This window comes from Salmo trutta, chromosome 19, assembly GCF_901001165.1.
Source record: "Salmo trutta chromosome 19, fSalTru1.1, whole genome shotgun sequence".
Lineage (NCBI taxonomy): Eukaryota > Metazoa > Chordata > Actinopteri > Salmoniformes > Salmonidae > Salmo > Salmo trutta.
The window spans coordinates 20,463,396-20,490,452 of NC_042975.1; the positions used below are offsets into that span (position 1 = coordinate 20,463,396).

Consider the following 27,057-nt stretch of genomic DNA (forward strand, 5'->3'; position numbering starts at 1 on the left):
TAGACCTAATGGCTTGGTTTTTGCTCTGATGACTGTGGGACTTTATATACAGGTGTGTGCCTTTCCAAATCATGTCCAATCAATTGAATTTACCACAGGTGAACTCCAATCAAGTTGTAGAAACATCAAGGATGATCAATAGAAAGAGGATGCACATGAGTTCAATTTCAAGTCTCATAAAAAGGGTCTGAATACTTTAGTAAATAAGGTATGTTTTTTTATTAAGACATTTTCACACAAAAAAGTTTTAGCTTTGTCATTATGGGGTGTGTGTAGATTAATGAGGGGGTAAAAAGTATTTAATCCATTTTAGTATAAGGCTGTAACGTTACAAAATGGAGAAAAAGTCAAGGGGTCTGAATCTTTCCCAAATGCACATTCCAGGAGCAATGCAGCAATTCTCAATTTATTTAGTCTACAAAAAAAAAAAAAAAAAAGTACACACAGCTTTGATCTAATAGATTGGCACCCTTGCACTTTACAATGGAGTGCAATGGAGCAGACTGTTCTGTTTCAAAACATATTGAATGGCTTTGTACCCTGTAAGCACCTGCAACTTGCCACAGGTGAAAAATTACACCGTAAACAAGAATCTCCTGCCTTCAACCAAATGAATTGGAATTCTGAATACTTTTGTCCACGCCATTTTGACTTTGTAGTGAACAATCTTCATTTCAGAATTTTTGGGGGATCCTGTGCAGTTCTTAAATACATGGGTGAACAAAAAGTTTAGATGTCAACTTATTTTTTAAGAAATTAAAGTGAATCGTGCAAGGGTGTAGTTTAGAACTTTCAAATGATACCACAGTAAACCATGTCTACCTGTAAACAAATCACTTGCATTTGAGGAGGGAAATAGGGTAAAAAGTGCCAAGACACCTTCAATAAAATGTAAAAAGAGCTCTCATTTATATGCCTTGTATGCATAGACTGGTATCAAGCATCACAACAACCAATTTCTATTAGAATAAACCTCACCCATAGATTATGTACTGTATATTGCAATAATATTTTCACAAACAAAAAGCCTGAAAAATATTGATTTAGTTCATTAGGACCATGTTTATATTCCATTGACAAATATCCAGTGATAATGGTCAACTATCAATGCTTTACATTGGAGTCACCCAGTAAACACTCGTAAGGCACTTCTCCATTCAATGGTCTAGCCCCTCAAAAAGGGCTTCCGGTGTCCCGGAGGGCCTCTTGTGCCCCCTTTAGGGTCTCCCTCTTCACACACTTCCAGTAATTTGTGATGCCACGCTGGGGCTGCACCTGGGGAAATACAGACATCACATAATAAACGTTAAAAAGGTACAATATGCAAAAATCACTTTGCTAAAATTCTAATAGTTTGCTTAATTCTAATAGTTTGCCGACAAAACAAGCAGTCATTGTTTAGATAATTCATTGTACCATCTAAAATAAGTATTTTTTCCATAACCAAAAATATTGTATTTTCAGCTGTTTGAAGCTAGAACTGAAAGTAAAAGACAAAAAAACTAAACTTAACAGGGAGCATAGAAATAGTACACATAAAACAGATACCACTTCTTAGACTTGCTTTCAATGAGAATGACAGAACTGAAATGTCTGTGAATTTGGTCGGGTCGCCCAAAAAGTTACATATTGCAGCTTTAATAAACCTCCCAGAGTGGCTGCATGACCTGATCACCAGGGCCCTATCCTATCAGATAGGATTAAAAGCATAAAAATAGACCGGGAGTCCCCATTCAAGACTGATTTGTCCGTTCTATTCATTCTATTTCTATGCATTTAATCCTATCCAATAGGCAAAATCCAGATAACTTTTGACAAACTGAGCCCAGGACTAAACAACTTTACTGCACGTGTTATTTAAAAAAAATCTCTGCTCCTTTTCCCCCTCCATAATTTTTTTTTTTTGGACGACATGATCAACATCCAAATAGTGATTTAATATTCCTTTCTCAGGTGGGGAGTTACAAGCAGCTATTAACTCCCCCCCCTGTAATTTAGGGTAGGCCTCTGATATGACAGCATATCTAGGACGATTACATCATTGCAAACAACGTTTTAGTCTGTATTAGGCTCAAATAGATTACATTAATTGATAGGGGAGTTAAAACAGACAGCATAAAACCACACCCATGTGTTCTAAAATAATACATGCAGGAAATATTCAAAAGAACAGGTGAAATAAATGTCAAATATATTATTTTAGTTCAGAAATGTGAGGCAGATTGTAAACCATGTTGCTGATAAGACGGGTTTTCATAAAGGTGAGTAGCCTAAAGTGAGGAACGTGAAGGGATGGGGAGGGATGAGCACCGGGCTGCATGATCAGGTCATGCAGCCTCAGCCTAAACTTTATTTGTACAGCACAATTCATACAGAGACCGCAACTCACATCACAGTGATTATTAACGTCAATTGGAGAATTGCATGAAAGTTAGAGTTAAGCGTGGATCTCAAGACCAAATAATGCCCTAAACGACTGCTTCAACTGATAGATAAATGCCCCCAGTACCTTCAAGCCGCGCAGTACTCGGTCTTCCATCACTCCGATAAACTCCTTGTGGCTCAGACAGTTATCGCCGTCCAGGTCAAAGATCTTGAACACAGTGTCCAGCACGTTCTCAGAGAGGTCGTGCCCAGTGGCAATCTTCACAGCTCGCTTAAATTGGACTGCAGAGAATGCAAGGGAAATAAACTATCAGGGGATAATGTACTTGGCTAACAGGGCAGTCAGCAGTTGCTACGTCTATTATTTGGACTAATAAATAAATTATGATACGTATCCATGGAAGAAAATAACTTAGAAATGTCTTATGAGCTTAGTTCCACTGTCGTACCCCATCAGAACCCAAAATAAGCTTGCTTTACGCCAATGTTTGTAAACAAAGTAAATGTAAATAAACACTATATAGCCTCAAAACATGGTTAAAATGTTGATATCATGGATGGTCAGTCCTTCTGGATATAAATTTGAGAGTGGTTACATTTCTCCAGCACCTTCCCTCAGCTTTTTACTGAAACAGGGGCAGGGAGTGCGCTTTGTTACTGTTTCAACTGCTGAATGCTGCTTTAAAGTGAATTGACTGTTTAATATCAGAATATTTCAGACAAAATGTCCTTCCTACAAAAAACAATATAGAATAAGAAAATTACCCATTCCGATAGGTCGGTTGGCTTCACTTATCATTTTCACGGAGAAGGCAAAGTCCTCCAGGTTGTTGGTGAAGAGGCAGAACGCTTTGAACTCATCAAATGTGATGCTCTACAAGAGAAGAGGGACAAATGTCCAAGTCGTACATTGATAAGTCACCCCTTGAGAGCCCCCCAAAATGTGTTATATTTCACAACTTCTTGACATGACTGCATATTATCCCTATCCGAATATTTTGAAATTTCATCCTTCCTTCAATAAAAAGTGACCCCCATATCCGAATTTGTTCAATTGGGGAAAACAATTGGGTGGCAATTGGCAACCTCGCTTTCACCTATTACAACCCTTACTAATCTGTGATGACCTCAAGGAAAGGAGGGTGGATTACTTTCCTTTTTACCTGGCCCGCGGGGATCCTCTTCCTCATGTTCTCCCAGTAGGCCTCGTTGGCTTCCTCGTTGGTGTAGTGCAGCAGCCACTCTGCAAAGTCCTCCCGCCGCATGGTGTCCATACCCTTGGAGAACTGCAGGAACTCCATCTCTTGCACCTCCGCCTGCAGGTCCTCCATGAACCTAGAGGAGAAATCCAGAGTAAAGACACTGAACATGACTAGGTCAGTTCTGGGCCTGTATTCAAAAAGTGTCTAAGAGTAGGAGCACTGATCTAGGATCAGGTTCCCCCTGTCCATGTAACCATATTCATTATGATCTAACAGGCAACAATGATCCTAGATCAACACTCCTACTCTGAAGTCTATTCATACAGTGTCTATACGGAGTAACGAAAACATGATTTTACTAGGATTAGGGACACCTACAAAGAAAAGGTTGGGAGTAGCTATACCGTTTAACACCAATGATACTACATGGTAACCCACAGATATTTTACCTGCAAAATCCCTTGTACTGAAGCTTGTTTTCACCATTCCTGCCAAAGAAGAAGGCCTGCAGTGTAGTGTTCACATCATCCCCCTCTGCGACTGGTTTCTGTTTAGATGACATCAAGTTTCAACACTTCCTGCCTTTGTTATTACTGCAAGCCCCATCACGCTTGAAATACAAGTAAACAATAATTTTTCTAGCCCGTACACAACGGTTTACATTATCGTATAATGCAGTTGGCCAGCCTTAGTGCTTTCAATAGGCATTTCCCCAAAGGCCATTCAATGTCATCTATATAAAGTATTCTAAAAAAAGTGTTTCCAAAAGTCACATGAATAAGGAGGAGATTTCCGCCTTAAAAATAAAAGTTCAGTGTTGACTCACCATGTCTGTGGCACCTTCCTTAGGCACCGTCTCTTTTCTTTTCCCAATGATTTTCTTGAGCTTCATCATAAAATAAAGCAGCAACAATGATTCCTTGCATTATAATAATGCAGATAAAACAGAAGATTAAGCTAAAAACATTACTTGTGAGAGCATTTCTTAGCTAGCTTACATGTTCTCAGAATGCGGGAAACTAATAATTCAGTTAAACTCACTAATAACACATACATACCTCTTACTCATCTGAATTATCCAAGAAATGTCAGCAATAACAGAGAACATTTCATTAGTCAAAAGGTTATCAACTACCCACAATGCCTCACTCTAATATTAAAACTGGAAACAGTATGAAACAGCAAACAGTGTGTGTTTGAGATCGACTACAAAGCGGTTGGACCCCACAGAATCACTAATCTACAAATCACCTTGCATCCCAATTACTAATTATTATGTGATCAAGATTAGATATCCTTTGCCTTGCTTTGCTCACACTGATCCCCTCAAACACACTAAATCCATGCTGCTCCTCTCTACTTTGTCAGGTGTGGAACTCATCTTCTAAACCAAACCACAATCTAACTGGAGGTGCATAACACCTTTTAGACGTGCAGTGGGTTTTAGGAACACAACAGTGGTCTAACTCTAACCCTTGTGGTTCCCAGTGTTGCCGATTTTCACACCAGCCTCTGTTCAAAATTAGGGAATCAACTTTTCACTGGTTTTGTACAAAATTGCATAGTCACAGGCATTTTTGTAGCCATGTATGCATACTGTATTGTGCTAAAGCCAACTAGCAAATACAGTATGTTTCCAAGCTAGTTTCTGTGCCTTGTAAAATGTGATGCCTCAGACTGAGAATGAATAGGCCAATGTTTTGACAGAAGGAACCAATTGAGGTGGGAGAAACTAGTGCAGAGGAACAAACATGTGGCACAGACTTAAGGTACTGGCCATACAGTACCTCTGCGTTAGCATCAAGTGTCCATAGTACTCATTCATTGTAGGAGCGTGTATGTCAAAACCTCCAATTAGGTAATGTCCATGTAAGGGCCGACAATATTTTGCAGTGTGGATACTTTATATAGATATACAATACATGAGACTGAATACAGAATACTAAAAATACAATTCCATCAATTCCTTGAGAAGCATAAAATAAAACATTTAAAAAGGGGCAATCTGCGATTGCTACATCCATTTTTTAAATATAAAATTAATGATATGTAGCTATTGATTCTTGAATATAACTTATAAATTCCTCATGAGCTTAGTTCAAATGTCTAAACCCATCAGAACCCAAAATATAAGCTTGATTTACTCCATTGTTTATAAACAATGCAATTGTAAAATAACACTGTATAGCTTAAAAACATAGTTAAAACTATTATTTTGATCTCATGGATGGTTAGTCCTTGCATCCATAGTCCTGTCTATGAATTTGAGAGTGGTTACATTTCTCAAGTCCCACCCCAAAGCGGTTTACCCAAAGCTGTGGAGTGGTACCCGTTTGCTGTTGTTTGAACTGCAGATTGGCCCTTTAAGGAACATTTTATAACATAGATTATAAAACATACCTTGAGAAACTCCTTTCTGTCCACATGCTCATTGCCATCAATATCAAGCATTTTGAAAGCTATATGAAATCCTGTGTGTGGCTCTGAAATAACAATGCATTTTCTGTTAGAAAATAACATCACTAGGTGCTGCTTGTACAGAACAAAGCAGCGACAAGATGAGCGGTTAGTTTTGGATTGCTGTCCACGCCACAAGGTTAACAGCAGGGTCTCCTGAAATAATGATTCAAGCACAACATTGTTGGTGACTGGGCAACATTTTGAATGAGGAAGTAAAGTCGCCAAAACACTATCACATGGGCAGTGTGTTCAGTAAGTACGAAAACAGCAACAAAAAACTATCAATGGAAAATGAGTGTTCTATTGGACTGTTTGAAGATGTCCTTTTTCGTTTTGTGCCAACTGATACCACCCAGGTTCAGTCAATGTGTTAAAGTAACAGGCTACACAATGTACTATCCTAAACAGGATAGATACCATAATCTAATGTACAATGTCAATAACTGAAGTTAATGTGCAGACAACTGCAGGTCCTGAGAATATCACAGGCAACGGACAGTCGGCAATCCATAAGGAGCCAGCTCCTGTACAAAAATATTGCGACAATTATGGTTGCGCTGGTCCGACAAGGTATGGTTGTGCCGTGCGTGCAGAAAAGTATATGAGAGCTCACTAATGTGGCACTGCCTGGTCACGTCTTTAGGCTACAGCTGCACTAAACCAGGGTCCTGTTCATTAGGCAAAACTCAACAGAAGAAAGTGTTCCAAAACTGAGTGAAACAAGGTGGTACTATATGTACTTGTGTAACAGTGTTGCTTCAGTCCCTCTCCTTGCCCCAACCTGGGCTCGAACCAGGGACCCTCTAAACACATCGACAACTGTCACCCATTTGTTGTGTCTCCACTATATGTACTGACATGTACCTGATAGATGCGTGCGTGTGTGCGTGCACACACACACAAGCACGCACACATGCACGCACGTTAATGCATGTAAATTATAAAGAAGGAATGGAGTAAAAACGAACAAAATAGAACTATTGTAAAATACTGTGTCCATAATATGTATAAGCTGGAAGTAGAGGCCTAAGCGTTGTTGCTCACTAGCTCTCTCCAATTAGGGGAGGTAGGGTTTGAAAGTAATAAAGAAGAAAGATACAAGTACCAGTCAAAAGTTTGGACACACCTACTCAGTCAAGGGTTTTTCTATATTTTGAAGGAGTTCCCACATATGCTGAGCACTGCTTTTCCTTCACTCTGTGGCCCCAACTCATCCCAAACCATCTCAAATTGGGTTGAGGTCAGGTTATTGTGGAAGCCAGGTCATCTGATGCAGCACAAATAGCCCTTACACAGCCTGGAGGTGTGTTGGGTCATTGCCCTGTTGAAAAACAAATTATCATCCCACTAAGCGCAAACCAGATGGGATGGCGTATCGCTGCAGAATGCTGTGGTAGCCATGCTGGTTAAGTGTGCCTTGAATTTTAAATAAATCAGTGTCACCAGCAAAGCCCCGCCACACCTCCACGCTTCATGGTGTGAAGCACAAATGCGGAAATCATCCATTCACCTACTCTTGTCTGAGTCCAAATTTGAGATGAATGGTTCCAACCTCCGTGTCTTTGTGAGACGAAAAGGACAGACTTCTACTGGTCGAATGTCCATTGCTCGTGTTTCTTTACCCAAGCAAGTCTCTTCTTCTTATTGGTGTCCTTCAGTAGTGGTTTCCTTACACCTCTGAACAGTTGATGTCGAGATGTGTATGTTACTTAAACGCTATGAAGCATTTATTTGGGCTGCAATCCGAGGTGCAGTTAATTTGTTAACTTATCCTCTGCAGCAGAGGTAACTCTGGGTCTTCCTTTCCTGTGGCGGTCCTCATGAGAGCCAGTTTCATCATAGCGCTTGATAGTTTTTGCGACTGCACTTGAAGAAACTTTTAAAGTTCTTGAAATTTTACAGATTGACTGACCTTCATGCCTTAAAGTAATGGGCTGTCGTTTCTCTTTGCTTATTTGAGTTTATTGCCATAATATGGACTTGATCTTTTACCAAATAGGGATACCTTCTGTATTCCACCCCTACCTTGTCACAACACAACTGATTGGCTCAAACGCATTAAGGAAATAAATTCCACAAATTAACATGGCACAGCTGTTAATTGAAATGCATTCCAGGTGAAGCTGGTTGAGAGAATGCCAAGAGTGTGCAAAGCTGTCATCAAAGGGTGGCTACTTTGAAGAATCTCAAATAAATAAAAAATATATTTTATAACACTTTTTTGGTTACTACATGATTCCATGTGTTGTTTCATAGTTTTGATGTCTTCACTATTATTCTACAAGAAAATAGTAAAAATAAATAAAAACCCTTGAATGAGTAGATCGATCTCTCTCTCTCTCTCTCCCCCCCTCCCTCCTTAGAAATATCCTTGTTTTTGAAAGAAAAGCAAAAAAATTCCATTAAAATAACATCAAATTGATCAGAAATACAGTGCAGACATTGTCAACTAGTCTAAAGGCCAGTTTTATTGCTTCTTTAAATCAGAACAACAGTTTTCAGCTGTGCTAACAATTGCAAAAGGGTTTTCTAATGATCAATTAGCCTTTTAAAATGATAGACTTGGATTAGCTAACACAACGTGCCATTGGAACACAGGAGTGATGGTTGCTGATAATGGGCCTATGTAGATATTCCATAAAAAAAATATATACATCTGCTGTTTCCAGCTACAATAGTAATTTACAACATTAACAATGTCTACACTGTATTTCTGATCAATTTGATGTTATTTTAACTTGACAAAAAAAAATGGCTTTTCATTCATAAACAACACTCCTAATCCACACTACCCAGATGAAGTAAGATGTGTTGTGTAAGAATTAGAGGATGCCGGTTCCAAATGCATGTCATTGAAAGGGAGGGCTTTTTCCGCTGTATGTCATTCTGGGTCTATAACTTACTGGTCAGAATAGTCAACAGGAACAGGTACTCTGTGTAGGATATCAGACCTGCAAGACAAAACATGCTTCTCCATCACACAAACATTTCAGTGAGTGTTCATTTATCCTGTTTAGATTGACATTCCCACAGTGATCAAATACATATTTTCTGCCTGAAGTATAACTATCCAGCATCTTTTTACATTGATGAAGCACACAGCACCAGTGAGGCTGTTTGACCATAGCATGAAAACGTACCATCGTCTCCGAAGTTTCTGAACAGACTGTTACCTGCCTGAACCCGTGAGGCAGCATCCAGCATCTTATCCACCTCCTGCAAGTATCATAAATTATACAAGGAGAAACAACCAATAGTCTTCTCTTGCTGTAATGCTCATGTTGATGGCATTGCACGAATGGACTAAAATCCAAAACACATTCTGACAATGAGTTAACCTGATCCCAACACTCACCTTTTTGGTTAGAGCTTTCTTTGGTAATTTACCTAATAGCAGATGAAAGGAAAATAATGTAAAGTGCAGTTCTTGCCTGGAACAAAATTGAATACACTTACAGAGGGAGCTTGTGTAGCCATATGCCAATCAATTCAATACATCATGAAGTATTCCCTTTTCTACCAGCTAGGCCATTTTACAACATGGACACTCATCTGATACTACTGTACTTACGGTCGACATTCTCCAACATGATTGAGAAGAGGAAATCCCTTGGTGTCATGTAGAGTTCCTTATTGTACGTCATGGAAGCAAACTGGTTAAAGCACATCCGTCTGGCAGACAGCTGGAACACTGGAAGCAACTATAATATGGAAGGAAGCATTAGCACTAAAAGAAGGACAAGGTCTAAAATACAAGGGCAGTGCAAAGCTGAAAATTGGATAAGGTAATGTCAGTACTCCTGACCAACTATTGTGGCACATTGCATGACTGTCATTTGTCTAACAGCAATTAGTTAATACATTTTACTTGCTTCAGCTATCAATGTATCAAGGCTACTGATTGCACAATTTCCCCTAAAATAGAAAACATAGGTCTAACAACTGGATTGAATACTTTCTTGTGCACTGCTCGGTGTGGTGATGTAAGGGATGCCGATTTAGTAAGAACTGTCTACCTACTATAGATATACAGTGGGGTCCCAAATTATTGACACCCTTGATAAAGATGAGCAAAAATGACTATAAAATAAATCATTCAAGTACTGAGCTATATTGTATGCTCCAAAAAAATTGGGAAATTATATTATTTTATACTAATAAAATTGCTCAGAAAAAAAGTAATACTTTTTTTCCATCAAAAAGGTAGGGGTCAGCGTCAATGAGCAGCGACGTCATCTGGTCATCCAAAAACAAGGAAGACATTGGATGACTATAAAAAAAGTCGTTATGTCGAGATCACAACTTATTTATCTTATGATCACTACATAACAAAAGTTGTTTAATCGTGATCACGAGAACATTTTGTCGAGATGAGATGAATCCAAAGTACCACGTATTATCCATTCATTTGTCCAGATGCACGAGAACCACCTCATCAAGGAACCCTGTGACTGCTTTGATTGCAATGCGCTCGCTCACAAGATTCGGCAAGTTAGTGGCATTGTTGCTCGCATGCGATTGGCTGTGGTCTTGGGGGTGGCACAGAGCCTAGGAGAAAAAGAGCTGGCTTACAGGTGTCGTAAAGTGCTTAAATGCCCCACAAGCTCTTAGCTCAAGGTAACAGGCAATTTGGCTTCCTAACATATAAACTGATACTGAGCTCCAAAACACAAATGGAAGCATGATGTTAGCATGAAAGGTACCATCCCTTAGTTTATTTTTATTGACCGCTACACTATGCGCTGATCCAACATGGGCTCTGCCGCCTCAGCCATACTTTTAATCTATCATCAATATGTCCACTCCTATATATAGAGTTTATCGTTATGTCAACAAAACAACTTTTGTTATGTCATGATCATGAAATAAATAAATTGTGATCAACATGAGATAAATGTTTTATTTATATGTCCTCTCTGGACTTTCATACTAACTAGCTAGACTCCCTCAGCATAAGGGTTGGCTAATTTAAGCTATTGTGTGTCAGTCGGAGTTATTTAGTGAATGGGCAAGCTAACGTGCTGACTAGATCGTGCATTCGCGCATGTTGATTTTGTCCATCCACACCAGACACGATCAGGACACGTAGGTTGAAATATCAAAACAAACTCTGAAGCAACTATATTACAATTATGTTAATCATTTGAAGTCAAAAAGCATTAAACATTCATGGGAATTTAGCTAGCTAGCTTGCTGTTAGCACCATTTGTCCTGCGATATAAACATTGGGTTGTTGTTTTACCTGAAATGCACAAGGTCCTCTACTCCGACAATTAATCCACAGATAAAAGGGTAAATCGAGTTTGTTTCTAGTTATATCTCCTCCTTCAGGCTGCTTCTTCTATGGACTTTATATGGCGGTTGGCAACCAACTTTAAGGTGCATTACCACCACCAACTGGGCTGGAGTGTGGACCTCAATCACCCACATGGGAATATGTTCCTAAAAACCAATGAGATGGGAGAGGCAGGACTTTCAGCTCGTCAAGCGTCACAAATAGAACCAAGTTATATCTTAGCGCCTGGCTACGCAGACGCTCGTTGACACGCGCAAGTTGTTTGGATGCAATGATTGAATAACATGTATGTGTACATTCATTTTGTAACGCAAGCGGTGTGGTCACCATGTAAGGATGTTGATCACAGGAAGTTGGTGGCACCTTAATTGGGGAGGATGGGCTCGTGGTAATGGCTAGAGCGTGTTTGATGCCATTCTATTCGCTCCATTCCAGCCATTATTATGACCCATCCTCCCCTCAGCAGCCTCAACTGATGTTGATATAAGTCACGATAACAGGAAAAGTGTTTATTTCCAGTGAGTGCATTTGATTGGTTTCGTTTCTGTAGCTAGCTTGGCTGGCTGGCTAGCTAGCTGAGACCAAAGAGATAAGAGAACCTTTTTCTGACTGAAGCACACATCTGACAGTGACACAGTGCCCTCCTGTGGACTGAAGCTGAACTTTACTACAACATATTTAACCTTGTTAAAAATGAGAAATTTAGTGGTAGAACTGAATAAATGAAATGAATCAGAGGTCTTATAACCTATTCTCTACTTGGCTCATGTCTGTTATCCCTTTATAGGCTATGTAACTTTCGGCTAAGCCCCCAATGTCTTAAGAGGTGGTGCAATTTCCTTTTTTTACCCCAAAAGTAGTGGGAAGGAATGGTGGGGTGTGTTGGGGATAGTGGTATATATAAGCAATAAGTCCTGAGGGGGTGTGGTATAGGACCAATCTACTACAGCCCTTAGCTGTGGTATATTGGCCATATATCATAGTAGCCTTATTGCTATTATAAACTGGCTACCAATGTAACTAGAGCAGTAAAAATACTTGTGGTATACGGTCTGATATACCACGGCTGTCAGCCGATTGGGGCTAGTTCGCTAGCTAGCTTGTCGTTCAGTAGCATTTTGGGCAGATTGCTCGAGTTTGAAGTGAAGGGAGTACAGGGCTTAGCATATCTCTCGAGGAGGCTAAAACGAGATTGTCTTGGAAAAGTTGAATATTTTCAAAAGGAGTCAGGTAATTGGTTAAGGGAGGATTGAGGGAAAGAGAGAGGAGGTTGAAAAGACTGAGGGGGGCAGAGTATGGGTTTGAATCTGTTGAAGCTAGCAATAACAAGGGAGAGGGTATGTAGAGGACGATTGGTGTCAAGTTCAAACAGAGTAAGCCAGATGCCATTTTGAGTTCTGGAGGTGAAATGGAAGGGGTAGAAGGTGTTGTGAGGAGCTCGGAGCCTTGCATTGCATTGATGGACATGGTTGTGATAAAGATACGTTTGGTCCAGAGGGAGTGTGATTTTTGAAGATTGCCTTTTGGCTGATCCATGGATGGTTTCAGGTTGGGTGGAAATGATGGTGGGTGCTGTTGAGTCGGTGAAGGTAACCCGAAGCAGACTTGTGATGTTGGTGTTTCTTCCGATCAGAGGGAGCAGGCACTCCATGCGACGCAACTTGAGGAAAGACCTGTATCTTGCTTTGCACTTAGGTACAGGGCACCATTGAAGGGAGTGATTTCTGGGGTAGCGTTAAGTATGGAGGTGGAGCAATTTAAGTTTCCTGGTGTTTGTGACGCCTGCCATATGGTGTAAAGTAGATCCGGTGGGGAGCGTGGTGAAACAGAGGTGACAGTCTGTTCTTTTGAGCTTTGATTCAGTCTTTACCTGACAAAGTAATGTTAGGATATACAGTTGAAGTCGGAAGTTTACATACACTTCGGTTGGAGTCAATAAAACTCGTTTTCAACCACTCCACAAAACTATAGTTTTGGCAAGTCAGTTAGGACATTACTTTGTGTATGACAAGTCATTTTTCCAACAATTGTTTACAGACAGATTATTTCACTGTATCACAATTCCAGTGGGTCAGAAGTTTACATACACTAAATTAACTGTGCCTTTAAACAGCTTGGAAAATTCCAGAAAATGTCATGTTTTAGAAGCTTCTGATAGGCTAATTGACATTTGAGTCAATTGGAGGAGTGCCTGTGGATGTATTTCGAGGCCTACCTTCAAACTCAGTGCCTCTCTGCTTGACATCATGGGAAAATCCTATATCGACATAACCTGAAAAGTCGCTCAGCAAGGAAGAAGCCATTGCTCCAAAACCGCCATAAAAAAAGCCAGACTACAGTTTGCAACTGCACATGGGGACAAAGATCGTACTTTTTGGAGAAATGTCCTCTGGTCTGATGAAACAAAAATAGAACTGCTTTGCCATAATGACCATCGTTATGTTAGGAGGAAAACGGGGGAGGCTTGCAAGCCGAAGAACACCATCCCAACCGTGAAGCACGGGGGTGGCAGCATCATGTTGTGGGGATGCTTTGCTGCAGGAGGGACTGGTGCACTTCACAAAATAGATGGCATCATGAGGATGGAAAATGATGTGGATATATTGAAGCAACATCTCAAGACATCAGTCAAGAAGTTAAAGCTTGGTCGCAAATGGGTCTTCTAAACGGACAATGACCCCGAGCATACTTCCAAAGTTGTAGCAAAATGGCTTAAGGACAACAAAGTCAAGGTATTGGAGTGGCCATCACAAAGCCCTGACCTCAATCCTATAGAAAATGTGGGGGCAGAACTGAAAAAGCGTGTGCGAGCTTGGAGGCCAACAAACCTGACTCCGTTACACCAGCTCTGTCAGGAGGAATGGGACAAAATTCACCCAACTTATTGTGGGAAGCTTGTGGAAGGCTACCCGAAACATTTGACCCAAGTTAAACAATTTAAAGGCAATGCTACCAAATACTAATTGAGTGTATGTATACTTCTGACCCACTGGGAATGTGATTAAAGAAATAAAAGCTAAAATAAATCATTATCTCTACTATTATTCTGACATTTCACATTCTTAAAATAAAGTGGTGATCCTAACTGACATAAGACAGGGAATTTTTACTAGGATTAAAATGTCAGGAATTGTGAAAAACTGAGTTGAAAGGTATTTGGCTAAGGTGTATGTAAACTTCCGACTTCAACTGTAGGAGTGATGCTGTTAGAGATTTTGTGACGAATACACTAGTGTTATAGGCATCATGAGCATGTCGCAGCAGTGTGTAGGAAGGGAGATTCCAAGATGTGGGAAGTGTGTAGGAGGACATGGGACAAAGGAATGTGTATTTCCGGTGAAAAAAAGCTGTGTGTGTCAACTGTAGGGGTGCCCACATTGCTGGGGATTGGAGGTGTCCAGTGCGAGAGAGACAGGTTGAGGTGGCCAGGGTCAGAGAAGTGCAGAAGATGTCGTATGGTGAGGCAGTGATGAAAGGAGGAGGGTGGCTCAATGGTGAGGGATTCTGAGAGGATCCCTGTGAATAGTAAATCTGTGCAAGAACAGAGGGAGACCAATGAGTGACATAGTAAGGTTGTCCTCTAAGTGTTCATAGCAATGTTTATCAACATAGCAACGTTTATCAGCAGAGATGGAACATAAGTCACAGAAAATAGATGCATTGGCAGCTGCAGAGAAGTACTTGGAGGTAGTAGATTTGACTTCAGAAGAGTTACAGGGTGTGTTGAGTGGTAGTGTCCTGTCCTCTCAGGTCATTGGCTTGGGGTAGGATCAGATTAAAGTAGTGGAATAAGGTGGTGGGTTTTAATGAGTATAAGGTTAGTTGGTAGGGTAATTAAAAATACATTTGTATTTTTCCCCATTTCCCCTTTTGTATCACAAAGTGTAATGGATTTATACTATATTTCAGTTGGTGGCGGTAATGCAACATATTGCATGCCAACCGCCGGTAAACTCCACCGAATAAGTAGTCGTAGTTTCTAGCTACCTACCATATTTGTACGGAGCCTTAAATAGGCTACTTGCAGGGTTGGGTAGGTTACTCTCTAAATGTAATCTGTTACAGTTACCTGTCCAAAATTGTAATCAGTAATGTAACTTTTGGATTATCCAAACTCAGTAACGTAATTTGATTACATTCCATTACTTTTAGATTACTTTCCCCTTAAGAGGCATTAGAAGAAGACAAAAATGTATGTTACCAATTGAATTACATCTATTGCAGGATAAATCAATATTAATGTTTACACTAAATAGCTCTACTGACAAGTGCTATTTACATGTGAAAATGAATGCCATATGCTGCATTTGCTATAGGCCTATTGTTTACCTTTTTGTTGGTGACACTTTTTTTTAAGGGGGTGGATCAGCTTTAATATTGCAGATAGATTGTTGCTTCCATCAATGTAATTGTCTGCATCATTTCCAATCCCCCATATATTTTGGGGGGTAAATATATACACATTTTTTTGGCACACACACACAAACCTTTTAAAAATATATTTTCCTTTATTATTCCCCGCAAACCCTACCATCCCTCCCCTAATTGGAGTAAACGAATAAGCAATAACACTTAGTCTTCTACTTCCAGCTTATACATACTATATACATTTTACGTACACATTGTATTTTACAATAGTTATATTTTGCTTGTTTTTAGTCCTGGCCTTCCTCTATTTCTGATGTCCATCCAGTTTGATTTCTATTTGCAACTGTGCTATTTCACAAAAGTTCTCATATCTTGATAATATGCAGCTGTTTAAAGCGCAAATCCTCAGATGAAACAATAACAAAACGGTTGCCCGCCTCTGTTTCAATGGAGATATATATATATATATAATTGATAAATCCAGAAATGGATGTAGCAACTACAAATTGTCCTTTTAAGTCTATCAAATGTGTGCCAGTTTGAGCACGTGTCCATTAGGCCTATGGATTTGTTGTATTTATTTATCAGAATTAATTAGACTGAGCAATAAAATTCCCACTTGTTTTCCATAGGCTAGGTTCCGCACTATGCAGCTGTTGTAAGAGCACATTTTTAACTGGCTGTCCACTGGCTTCAACTGATAGGCAGTTTAAGCTTCTTGAATTCAACCATTATTGGGTTCAACAGCCATGCACAACAACCTCAATCAGTAAGGCGCAAATAGCAAATGACAGCGCAGCAGTATGATTCACGTCAATGCGCTATGTAGATATCAATAATAAGTGATATCCGTATCGCCGTAGGCTACACCACTGCTGCCATCCTTCCCTCCATTTATTCGAGTTGGATCATCTTTGGATGCCGACATTAGTCGAACCATTGGAAGACATAGTTTGAACGGTTTTGTAATCCATTACATGTAATCCGTTACTTGTGAACTGTAATATTCAGATTACATGTAATCCGTTACTCCTCAACCCTGACTAACGTTACTTGTTTACTTTAGCCCTATATAGGACTCCGCGAATCGTCCTATGTAGAGCTGTTTACTTGTGTACTGTAATATTCAGTTGTGATAATGGTAGACGAGTGTGGCGAACAAATAGTGATTCACCAGGCACTGATAGGTAGCTAACTAGCAAGAAAATGTCAAACATAGTGTCTGACTAGCTAACTTTAGCTAGCTAACATAGATATCTATCCAGCTAACGTTAGTTACTGCTGCGCCAAATATACGTTACCTTTTCCTCCTCGGCATGAACCGTGAAGGGAAAAAACCTCTTGCTCTGTTCATAGTGATAAAATATCAGTCCGCTTCCAACGAGAGACCCCAAAATGCCAGGTCCCAAGGCACGATGCAGCGCCCTGTACGACCAAGGTCTCCTCAAAAAGTTTCTCAAAACTCCAGCAGCCATTCCCCAGCTAGCCATTTTCCATAAACTGTCACACCCACTGGTCAGGTTCCAACATTCTTAATAATTTTCTTCTTCTTCGATGAGGTTTAACGGCGTCTGACATCCAATATGTTGCATTACCGCCACCTACTAGACTGAAGTACAACTCCCTTATACCTCGCTTGAAAAAAATCAAAAAAGACCCAAACATTCTAACGCCACACTTTTTATACAATAAAAATCATACCACCCTACTCGACTATTTAAATCTATTTAGAATTACCTCAGGCCAACAACCCGAAAGGATGGGACATCACCACTTAACACACCCTGTAACTCTTCTGATGTCAAGTCTCTCACACCCAAATACCTCTCTGCAGCTGCCACCACAACCTAAATTTTCTGCAACTTAGGTTCCATCCCTGCAGTACAGTTGATAACCTTTGCTATAAATGCTAAAAATCGATGCTAAATGCTAAAAATACTCACACCACTCCTCTCAGGATCCCTCCCGCTTGACCCATCTTCCTTTACTTTCTTCACTGCATCAACATATGACAACTTCTGCACTACTCTAACCCTGGAAACCTCAACCTGCCTCTCTCGCACATTTCTGATCCCCAGCCCCATCGGCACCCCTACAATTAACACATAACACTACTCTCCCCAATGCTACACATTCCTTTGTCTCATGGCCTTCTGCACACTTCTCACACATAGGAACCTCCCTCCTACACACTGTTGCCACATGCCCATAAGCTTGACACCTATAACAACGTAATGTATTCTGCACAAAAGCTCGTACAGGATAACTTATATATCCTAACATCACTTTGTCGGGCAAAGACTCAACATCAAAACTCAAAAGAACAGACAATGACTCTTCTGTTTCACCACTCTCGTCACCCTGTCTGCGTTACACCAAACGACGAGCATCACAAACACCGGGAATCTTCCCCTTCAGTTGGTCAACTTTTACATTTACTGCTACCCCAGTAATCACTCCTTTCAATTGTGCCCTTTTCTTGAGAGCGAAACAATTCACATTTCTTGCCTCCATTCGTTTAAAGCAGAGCACCGTCTCACTCTGACCAGCAGAAACACAAACAATTATCACAAGACCACGTCTGGTTACCCTCCCCGATTCCACAGTACCCAACTCTGTTTTCACCCACCCTGAAACCAAAAATGGATCAGCCAAAAGGCAAGGGTCCACTTTTTCCAAAAACGTCCCTCATACAGTCACAGACTAATTTTTGGCCTGACCCTCGGTGCAAGCCTCAGGCTCCGAGTACTTCACCACAACTACCACCTCCGATACTTCGCCCTCATTCACTTTAATTTCTCCTCCTGTCTTCAGCTCACTCTACTTATACTTTCTGCCATTCTTCTTTAACAAACCATTTCCTTTTTCCCCTCAATTTTTAACGGACTAAAGCTCACCGTCTTCCTCCCTCTCTCTCCTAGACCTCCTCTGCCTCTCTTTTTCTCTCCATTCCTCCTCCGTATTCCAAGTATACGTCTCCTTATGATAATACTGCACTTCTCTTGGCATACACTACCAGTCAAAAGTTTGGACACACCTACTCATTCAAGGGTTTTTCTTTGTTTTTACTATTATCTACATTGTAGAATAATAGTGAAGACATCAAACCTATGAAATAACACATATGGAATCATGTAGTAACCAAAAAAGTGTTAGATAAATAGCCACCCTTTGCCTTGATGACAGCTTTGCACACTCTTGGCATTCTCTCAACCAGCTTTACCTGGAATTATTTTCCAACAGTCTGCTGAGCACTTGGTGACTGCTTTTCCTTCACTCCACGGTCCGACTCATCCCAAACCATCTCAATTTGGTTGAGGTCGGGGGATTGTGGAAGCCAGATCATCTGATGCAGCACTCCATCACTCTCCTTCTTGGTCAAATAACCCTTACACAGCCTGGAGATGTGTTGGGTCATTGTCCTGCTGAAAAGCAAATGATAGTCCCACTAAGCCCAAGCCAGATAGGATGGCGTATAGCTGCAGAATGCTGTGGTAAACATGCTGGTTAAGTGTGCCTTGAATTCTAAATAAATCTCAGACAGTGTCACCAGCAAAGCCCCCCCACACCATAACATCTCCTCCTCCATGCTTTACGGTGGGAAATACACATGCGGAAATAATCCATACACCCACACCGCGTCTCACAAAGACACGGCAGTTGGAACCAAAAATCTCCAATTTGGACTCCAGTCCAAAGGACAAATTTCCACCAGTCTAATGTCCATTGCTTGTGTTTCTTGGCCCAAGCAAGTTTCTTCTTATTTTGGTGTCCTTTAGTAGTGGTTTCTTTGCAGCAATTTGACCATGAAGTCCTGATTCAAACAGTCTGTAACTTGAACTCTGTGAAGCATTTATTTGTGCTGCAATTTCTGAGGCTGGTAACTCTAATGAACTTATCCTCTGCAGCAGAGGTAACTATTAGAGGCAGACCGATTCATCGGAATGGCCGATTAATTAGGGCCGATTTCATGTTTTCATAACAATCGGAAATCGGCATTTTTGGACACCGATCATGGCCGATTACATTGCACTCCACGAGGAGACTGCGTGGCAGGCTGACTACCTGTTATGCGAGTGCAGCAAGGAGCCAAGGTAAGGTGCTAGCTAGCATTAAACGTATCTTATAAAAAACAATCAATCTTAACATAATCACTAGTTAACTACACATGGTTGATGATATTACTAGTTTATATAGCTTGTCCTGCGTTGCATATAATCGATGCGGTGCCTGTTCATTTATCATTGAATCACAGTCTACTTCGCCAAACGGGTGATTTAACAAGCGCATTCGCGAAAAAAGCACTGTCGTTGCACCAATGTGTACCTACCCATAAACATCAACGCCTTTCTTAAAATCAATACACAAGTATATACACTGCTCAAAAAAATAAAGGGAACATTTAAACAACACAATGTAACTCCAAGTCAATCACACTTCTGTGAAATCAAACTGTCCACTTAGGAAGCAACACTGATTGACAATACATTTCACATGCTGTTGTGCAAATGGAATAAACAACAGGTGGAAATTATAGGCAATTAGCAAGACACCCCCAATAAAGGAGTGGTTCTGCAGGTGGGGACCACAGACCACTTCTCAGTTCGTATGCTTCCTGGCTGATGTTTTGGTCACTTTTGAATGCTAGCGGTGCTTTCACTCTAGTGGTAGCATGAGACGGAGTCTACAACCCACACAAGTGGCTCAGGTAGTGCAGCTCATCCAGGATGGCACATCAATCCGAGCTGTGGCAAGAAGGTTTGCTGTGTCTGTCAGCGTAGTATCCAGAGCATGGAGGCACTACCAGGAGACAGGCCAGTATATCAGGAGACGTGGAGGAGGCCGTAGGAGGGCAACAACCCAGCAGCAGGACCGCTACCTCCGCCTTTGTGCAAGGAGGAGCAGGAGAAGCACTGCCAGAGCCATGCAAAATGACCTCCAGCAGGCCACAAATGTGCATGTGTCTGCTCAAACGGTCAGAAACAGACTCCATGAGGGTGGTATGAGGGCCCGACGTCCACAGGTGGGGGTTGTGCTTACAGCCCAACACCGTGCAGGACGTTTGGCATTTGCCAGAGAACATCAAGATTGGCAAATTCGCCACTGGCGCCCTGTGCTCTTCACAGATGAAAGCAGGTTCACACTGAGCACGTGACAGACGTGACAGAGTCTGGAGACGCCGTGGAGAACGTTCTGCTGCCTGCAACATCATCCAGCATGACCGGTTTGACGGTGGGTCAGTCATGGTGTGGGGTGGCATTTCTTTGGGGGGCCACACAGCCCTCCATGTGCTCGCCAGAGGTAGCCTGACTGCCATTAGGTACCGAGATGAGATCCTCAGACCCCTTGTGAGACCATATGCTGGTGCGGTTGGCCCTGGGTTCCTCCTAATGCAAGACAATGCTAGACCTCATGTGGCTGGAGTGTGTCAGCAGTTCCTGCAAGAGGAAGGCATTGATGCTATGGACTGGCCCGCCCGTTCCCAGACCTGAATCCAATTGAGCACATCTGGGACATCATGTCTCGCTCCATCCACCAACGCCACGTTGCACCACAGACTGTCCAGGAGTTGGCGGATGCTTTAGTCCAGGTCTGGGAGGAGATCCCTCAGGAGACCATCCGCCACCTCATCAGGAGCATGCCCAGGCGTTGTAGGGAGGTCATACAGGCACGTGGAGGCCACACACACTACTGAGCCTCATTTTGACTTGTTTTAAGGACATTACATCAAAGTTGGATCAGCCTGTAGTGTGGTTTTCCACTTTAATTTTGAGTGTGACTCCAAATCCAGACCTCCATGGGTTGATAAATTGGATTTCCATTGATTATTTTTGTGTGATTTTGTTGTCAGCACATTCAACTATGTAAAGAAAAAAGTATTTAATAAGATTATTTCTTTCATTCAGATCTAGGATGTGTTGTTTAAGTGTTCCCTTTATTTTTTTGAGCAGTATATTTTTAAACCTGCATATTTAGTTAATATTGCCTGCTACATTAATTTCTTTTAACTAGGGAAATTGTGTCACTTCTCTTGAGTTCTGTGCAACAGAGTCAGGATATATGCAGCAGTTTGGGCCGCCTGGCTCGTTGCGAACTGTGTGAAGCCCATTTCTTCCTGACAAAGACAGCCAACTTCGCCAAACAGGGGATGATTTAACAAAAGCACATTTGCGATAAAAAGGCACAATCGTTGCATGAATGTACCTAACCATAAACATCAATGCCTTTCTTAAAATCAATACACAAGTATATATTTGTAAACCTGCATATTTAGTTAAAAGAAATTCATATTAGCAGGCAATATTAAACTAGGGAAATTGTGTCACTTCTCTTGTGTTCATTGCACGCAGAGTCAAGGTATATGCAACAGTTTGGGCCGCCTGGCTCGTTGCGATCTAATTTGCCAGAATTTTCCGTAATTATGACATAACATTGAAGGTTGTGTAATGTAACAGGAATATTTAGACTTATGGATGCCACCCGTTAGATAAAATATGGAATGGTTCCGTATTTCACTGAAAGAATAAACGTTTTGTTTTCGAAATGATAGTTTCTGGATTTGACCATATTAATGACCTAATGCTCGTATTTCTGTGTGTTATTATATTATAATTAAGTCTATGATTTGATAGAGCAGTCTGACTGAGCAGTGGTAGGCAGCAGCAGGCTCGTAAGCATTCATTCAAACAGCACTTTACTGCGTTTGCCAGCAGCTCTTCGCAATGCTTCAAGCATTGCGCTGTTTATGACTTCAAGCCTATCAACTCCCGAGATTAGGCTGGCAATACTAAAGTACCTATTAGAACATCCAATAGTCAAAGGTATATGAAATACAAATGGTAGAGAGAGAAATAGTCCTATAATAACTACAACCTAAAACTTCTTACCTGGGAATATTGAAGACTCATGTTAAAAGGAACCACCAGCTTTCATATGTTCTCATGTTCTGAGCAAGGAACTTAAACGTTAGCTTTTTTACATGGCACATATTGCACCTTTACTTTCTTCTCCAACACTTTGTTTTTGCATTATTTAAACCAAATTGAACATGTTTCATTATTTATTTGAGACTAAACTGATTTTATTGATGTATTATATTCAGTTAAAATAAAAGTGTTCATTGTTCATTCAGTATTGTTACAAATATATATATATAAATCGTCCGATTAATCGATATCGTCTTTTTTTGGCCCGCCAATAATCGGTATCGGTATCGGCGTTGAAACATCATAATCGGTCGACCTCTAGTAACTATGTGTCTTCCATTCCTGTAGCGGTCCTCATGAGAGCCAGTTTCATCATAGCGCTTGATGGTTTTTGTGACTGCACTTGAAGAAACTTTCAAAGTTCTTGACATTTTCTGTATTGACTGACCTTCATGTCTTAAAGTAAGGATGGACTATCGTTTCACTTTGCTTATTTGAGCTGTTCTTGACATAATATGGACTTGGTATTTTACCAAATAGGGCTATCTTCTGTATACCCCCCGTACCTTGTCACAACACAACTGATTGGCTCAAACGCATTAAGAAGGAAAGAAATTCCACAAATTAACTTTGAACAAGGCACACCAGTTAATTGAAATGCATTCCAGGTGACTACCTCATGAAGCTGGTTGAGAGAATGCCAAGAGTGTGCAAAGCTGTCATCAAGGCAAAGGGTGGCTATTTGAAGAATCTCAAATATAAAATATATTTTAATTTGTTTAACACTTTTTATTTACCACATGATTCCATATGTGCTATTTCATAGGTTTGATGTCTTCACTATTATTCTATAATGTAGAACATAGTAAAAATAAAAGAAAAACCCTTGAATGAGTAGGTCTTCTAAAACTTTTCACCGGTAGTGTACATGTTGTTCTTGCTTTTTCAAGGGACGCCATTTAACCGATTGTCACAATCTCCGTACAATCAGCATGAACCCCTCGGGATGTAGTGCTCAACAGTGCATCCCACTTGTAAAGCAGCTGCTTCGTCTTGATGTTATTCTTTATCAAAAGATACCGCAACGCTTTTCCATTTCAAACAAGCGCTCTCTTCCAACCACCATCCCCGTAGCCAAAGTTCTTGTTCTTGTTCTTCTGTGGGTTTTATAGCGGAGTACAACCCCAAAAGGTGTATTGCCGCCACCAACTGGACGGGTTGATTTTTTTTTTTTACAAAATCTAATCCATGCGTGATAGGGAAACTAACTTAATTCACCCAAATAAAAATAGTAAATTGACCAAAACAAAACTCCCACTTCTTCCTTCTTTAAAATCTCCATATCTCTCTTCTCAGGCTCTAGGGCCTGAGAGGGTGGTACGGGTTGTGACAATATTCCATGTTCTTCCGCCGAGAAATCTTTCAGTCCCAGGAACCACTCCGCCACATCCACAATAATATATATTTTCCTGCACCTTCTCTCCACCTTGGCAATGCCATTGATCACCATAGCTATAAACGCCACCTTCTTAACCTTTAAAATATCAAGGTCCTGCTAGTGAAAGGCAACCCCTGCAGCATGTAGTGAAGCCTAACCACCAGCATGGACTTTTCAGGAGCACCATTCAAACCCTCAACCCTTTAAACAACTGCTGCATATGAAATTCTCTGGACAACCCTAACTTTGGCCACCTAATTTTCTTTCACCCTTGTTGGGCATTGAAATGACGTGGCTTTATGGTTCCCACCACAATTGCAACATGTCACATTTTCATCACTTTTATAACACATGATGTGATCTTTTCCACAACTTGGATATCTCGGTTTCTTCTGTCTGCAAACACTTGAAATAATGACTAAAAGCTTTACAGTGATCCCACTGCATTGGTCTTGGGATAAATGCTCTGACTTTGTAGTGTTTATACCCCAACTGCATTTGAGTAGGGAGAAACTTCATGTCAAAAAACAAAAGAACAGATAAACTCTTCACTTTTTCATCATTCACCACACGATTCATCCGATGTGCATCCATCACTCCAGGAATATTTTTCATCTCTTCAACATCAACTTCCCACGTGATGTCAGATATTACCCCCTTGAGGGGTGCCCTGTTCCAAAGAGACACACACAACACGTCAAACTTATCAAATCGGTTGAGACGCAACATACGTTCCTTCTGATACGTAGAAGTACAAAAAATCAAAACAAGCCCGCCTCTTGTGATCCTCACAGCCTTCACTTTACCCATCACACTCTCCACCAGTTTGGATAGCTCAAATGGATTCTTCAAGATTGGTCATTTGATCAGCTGCTCCTCATTAACAAACCACACTCCTACAAGATACGAAGAGACATTCTCAGCACTGTACACTACTTTGCTCTGTTTTCCATTCTTTTGGACAATACTCCTTCATTCTACCACCATTAGATTCACAATCCACTTCAGCGTCCGCTTCCGCCACCTTTCCACATTGTGGCCTCTCCAGGTTCCAACGGGTGGTTCTTCTTCTTCTTCTTCTTCTTCTTCTTCTTCTTCTTCTTCTTCTTCTTCTTCTTCTATGGTATATTGGCGATCACACAATTTAATATGTGCCGGATGGAAACATGATTCAAAAATATGGAAGAAAAAAAAAAATACCAAACTACCAAAATATATATAAATATACTAAACTAAATCAAACAACTTTTCATTTAAAAAATAAAAATAAAACACACATCTGATCCTTACACAGGCTCAAGTGGGACCTGGGAGGGTGGGCCACCTTTTTAACACCCAGGGTATCCTTTGACTGGCAGCAAACATTTACTGCAGGCTGTGGTGTGTCCACCACCATGTCTTCACTAGCATCAATTGTTTTCTCAATACTTTTAATCGCCTCCACATAGGAGATTCGATTGACCGCTCTAACTTTTGCCACCTCAACCTCCTTCACCCTTACAGGGCACTTCAGGAAATTGAGATCATGATCCCCACCACAATTGCAACACCGTTGTCCTTCTACACACCATTCTTCAATATACTCTGTCTGTCTGCACACACTTGAAACATGGCCAAATCCTTTACAATTCTTACACTGCAATGGTTTGGGGACGAAAGCTCACATGCGTGGGTACTTGCTCTTTATAAAAAAAACAGGACAGACAGAATTTCTTCTTTTTCTCCATTTATCCAGTGGGTCACACCAGGAATTCTCTTCAGGGATTTAACCTGAACATCCGTCGTCACCCCTGAGATGACTCCTTTGACCGGTGCTCTACTGCGAAGTTAAAAACACAAAACTTCTGTTGTCCAGATTCTTTTAAGGCTCACTGCAATCTTCCTCTGTTCTTCAGAAATACAATTAATCAAAATATGACCACTCCTGGTCACTCTGACAGACTCCACTTTTCCCAGTGCATACTTCACCATTTTCGACACCTAAACGGGTCTCCCACATATGCATCCTTACTCAATAAACACATCCCAACAAGAAGTGATTCATTATAATTCATACACGTATCATCCACTCCAATTTTTGACAATTTCCTTTTTGTTCCAGTTTTCGAAACTACTGTTGTCCATTCAGAACATTCCCCTTTACCAACTCTTCATCCATCTTTCCCCAACCAGTATCGAACCCTGCTTCTTCTTCTTCTTCTTCTTCTTCTTCTTCTTCTTCATATTCTTCTTTGGGATTAGGTTGGTGGATCGCATCTAACTTAAAGGTTCATACACCGCCACCTACTGTACTAAAGTCACGGCTGACCTACATTCAATTCTCTTCATTATTCCTGTTTCTAAAAGGAAAAACATGCACCACCAACTAACCCTACACCTATATACCACTATTTCATCAACATTTAAATCACCACACCATTTACCCTAACCCTAACCCTAAAATTTCATACACCCAGGTACTTCTCTGCAGCTGCCACCTAAACTCATGAAAACCCCACTAACCCATTCCACTACTTTGACCCTATCTGCTCCTGCTCTATGCCAACGGCCTGGGAGGACCTGACACCACCCCTCAACACACCCTGTAACTATTCTGAAGTCAAATCTCGTATACCCAAATACTTCTCTGCAGCTGCCACCACAACATCTATTCTCTGTGATTTACGTTCCATTTCTGCGGTACAGTTAATAACCATTGCTATGAACGCTAAGAAGCCAACCTCACTGAAGCATAACTCACTTGTTGCCCTAACCCTCTGTGCTGGCACAAAACTACTACTATCCCTCACCCTTGACCCATCCCCCTCCACTTTCTTCATTACCTCAGCATACACCCTCTGCACTATTCTGACTCTGGCCATTTCAACCTGCCTCTCTCGCACCTTACACCGCCGATCTGCCGGCAAGATGAGCACCCCTACCGTTGACAAACACAACTTTATCCACCAAAACGATACAATCCTCTGTCCCGTGCCCTCCTGC

General features: G+C 40.9%; 1 protein-coding gene across 1 annotated transcript; it reads right to left on the reverse strand.

Moving 5' to 3' along the window:
- Positions 1 to 885: 885 nt before the first annotated feature.
- Positions 886 to 26,331, reverse strand: LOC115155080 (calcium uptake protein 2, mitochondrial). The gene is made up of 13 exons (XM_029701865.1): positions 26,256 to 26,331; positions 14,720 to 14,874; positions 9,619 to 9,748; positions 9,403 to 9,434; positions 9,188 to 9,263; positions 8,951 to 8,998; positions 5,988 to 6,070; positions 4,414 to 4,473; positions 4,037 to 4,134; positions 3,549 to 3,720; positions 3,151 to 3,259; positions 2,510 to 2,667; positions 886 to 1,275 (listed from the first exon to the last, which is right to left on the reverse strand). Exons 1-13 carry the CDS (start codon positions 26,329 to 26,331, stop codon positions 1,174 to 1,176), a joined length of 1,299 nt encoding a protein of 432 aa, XP_029557725.1. The 3' UTR covers positions 886 to 1,173.
- Positions 26,332 to 27,057: the final 726 nt, after the last annotated feature.

Excerpts from the sequence above, each read along its gene's own strand:
- LOC115155080 (XM_029701865.1), bottom strand. The coding sequence starts at position 26,331 with ATGCGATCCACCAACCTAATCCCAAAGAAGAATATGAAGAAGAAGAAG. Across the intron at positions 9,264-9,402 it reads AGAAAGCTCTAACCAAAAAG|GAGGTGGATAAGATGCTGGA; the intron begins GTGAGTGTTGGG and ends TGATACTTGCAG. Across the intron at positions 4,135-4,413 it reads AGGAAGGTGCCACAGACATG|AAACCAGTCGCAGAGGGGGA; the intron begins GTGAGTCAACAC and ends TCATCTAAACAG.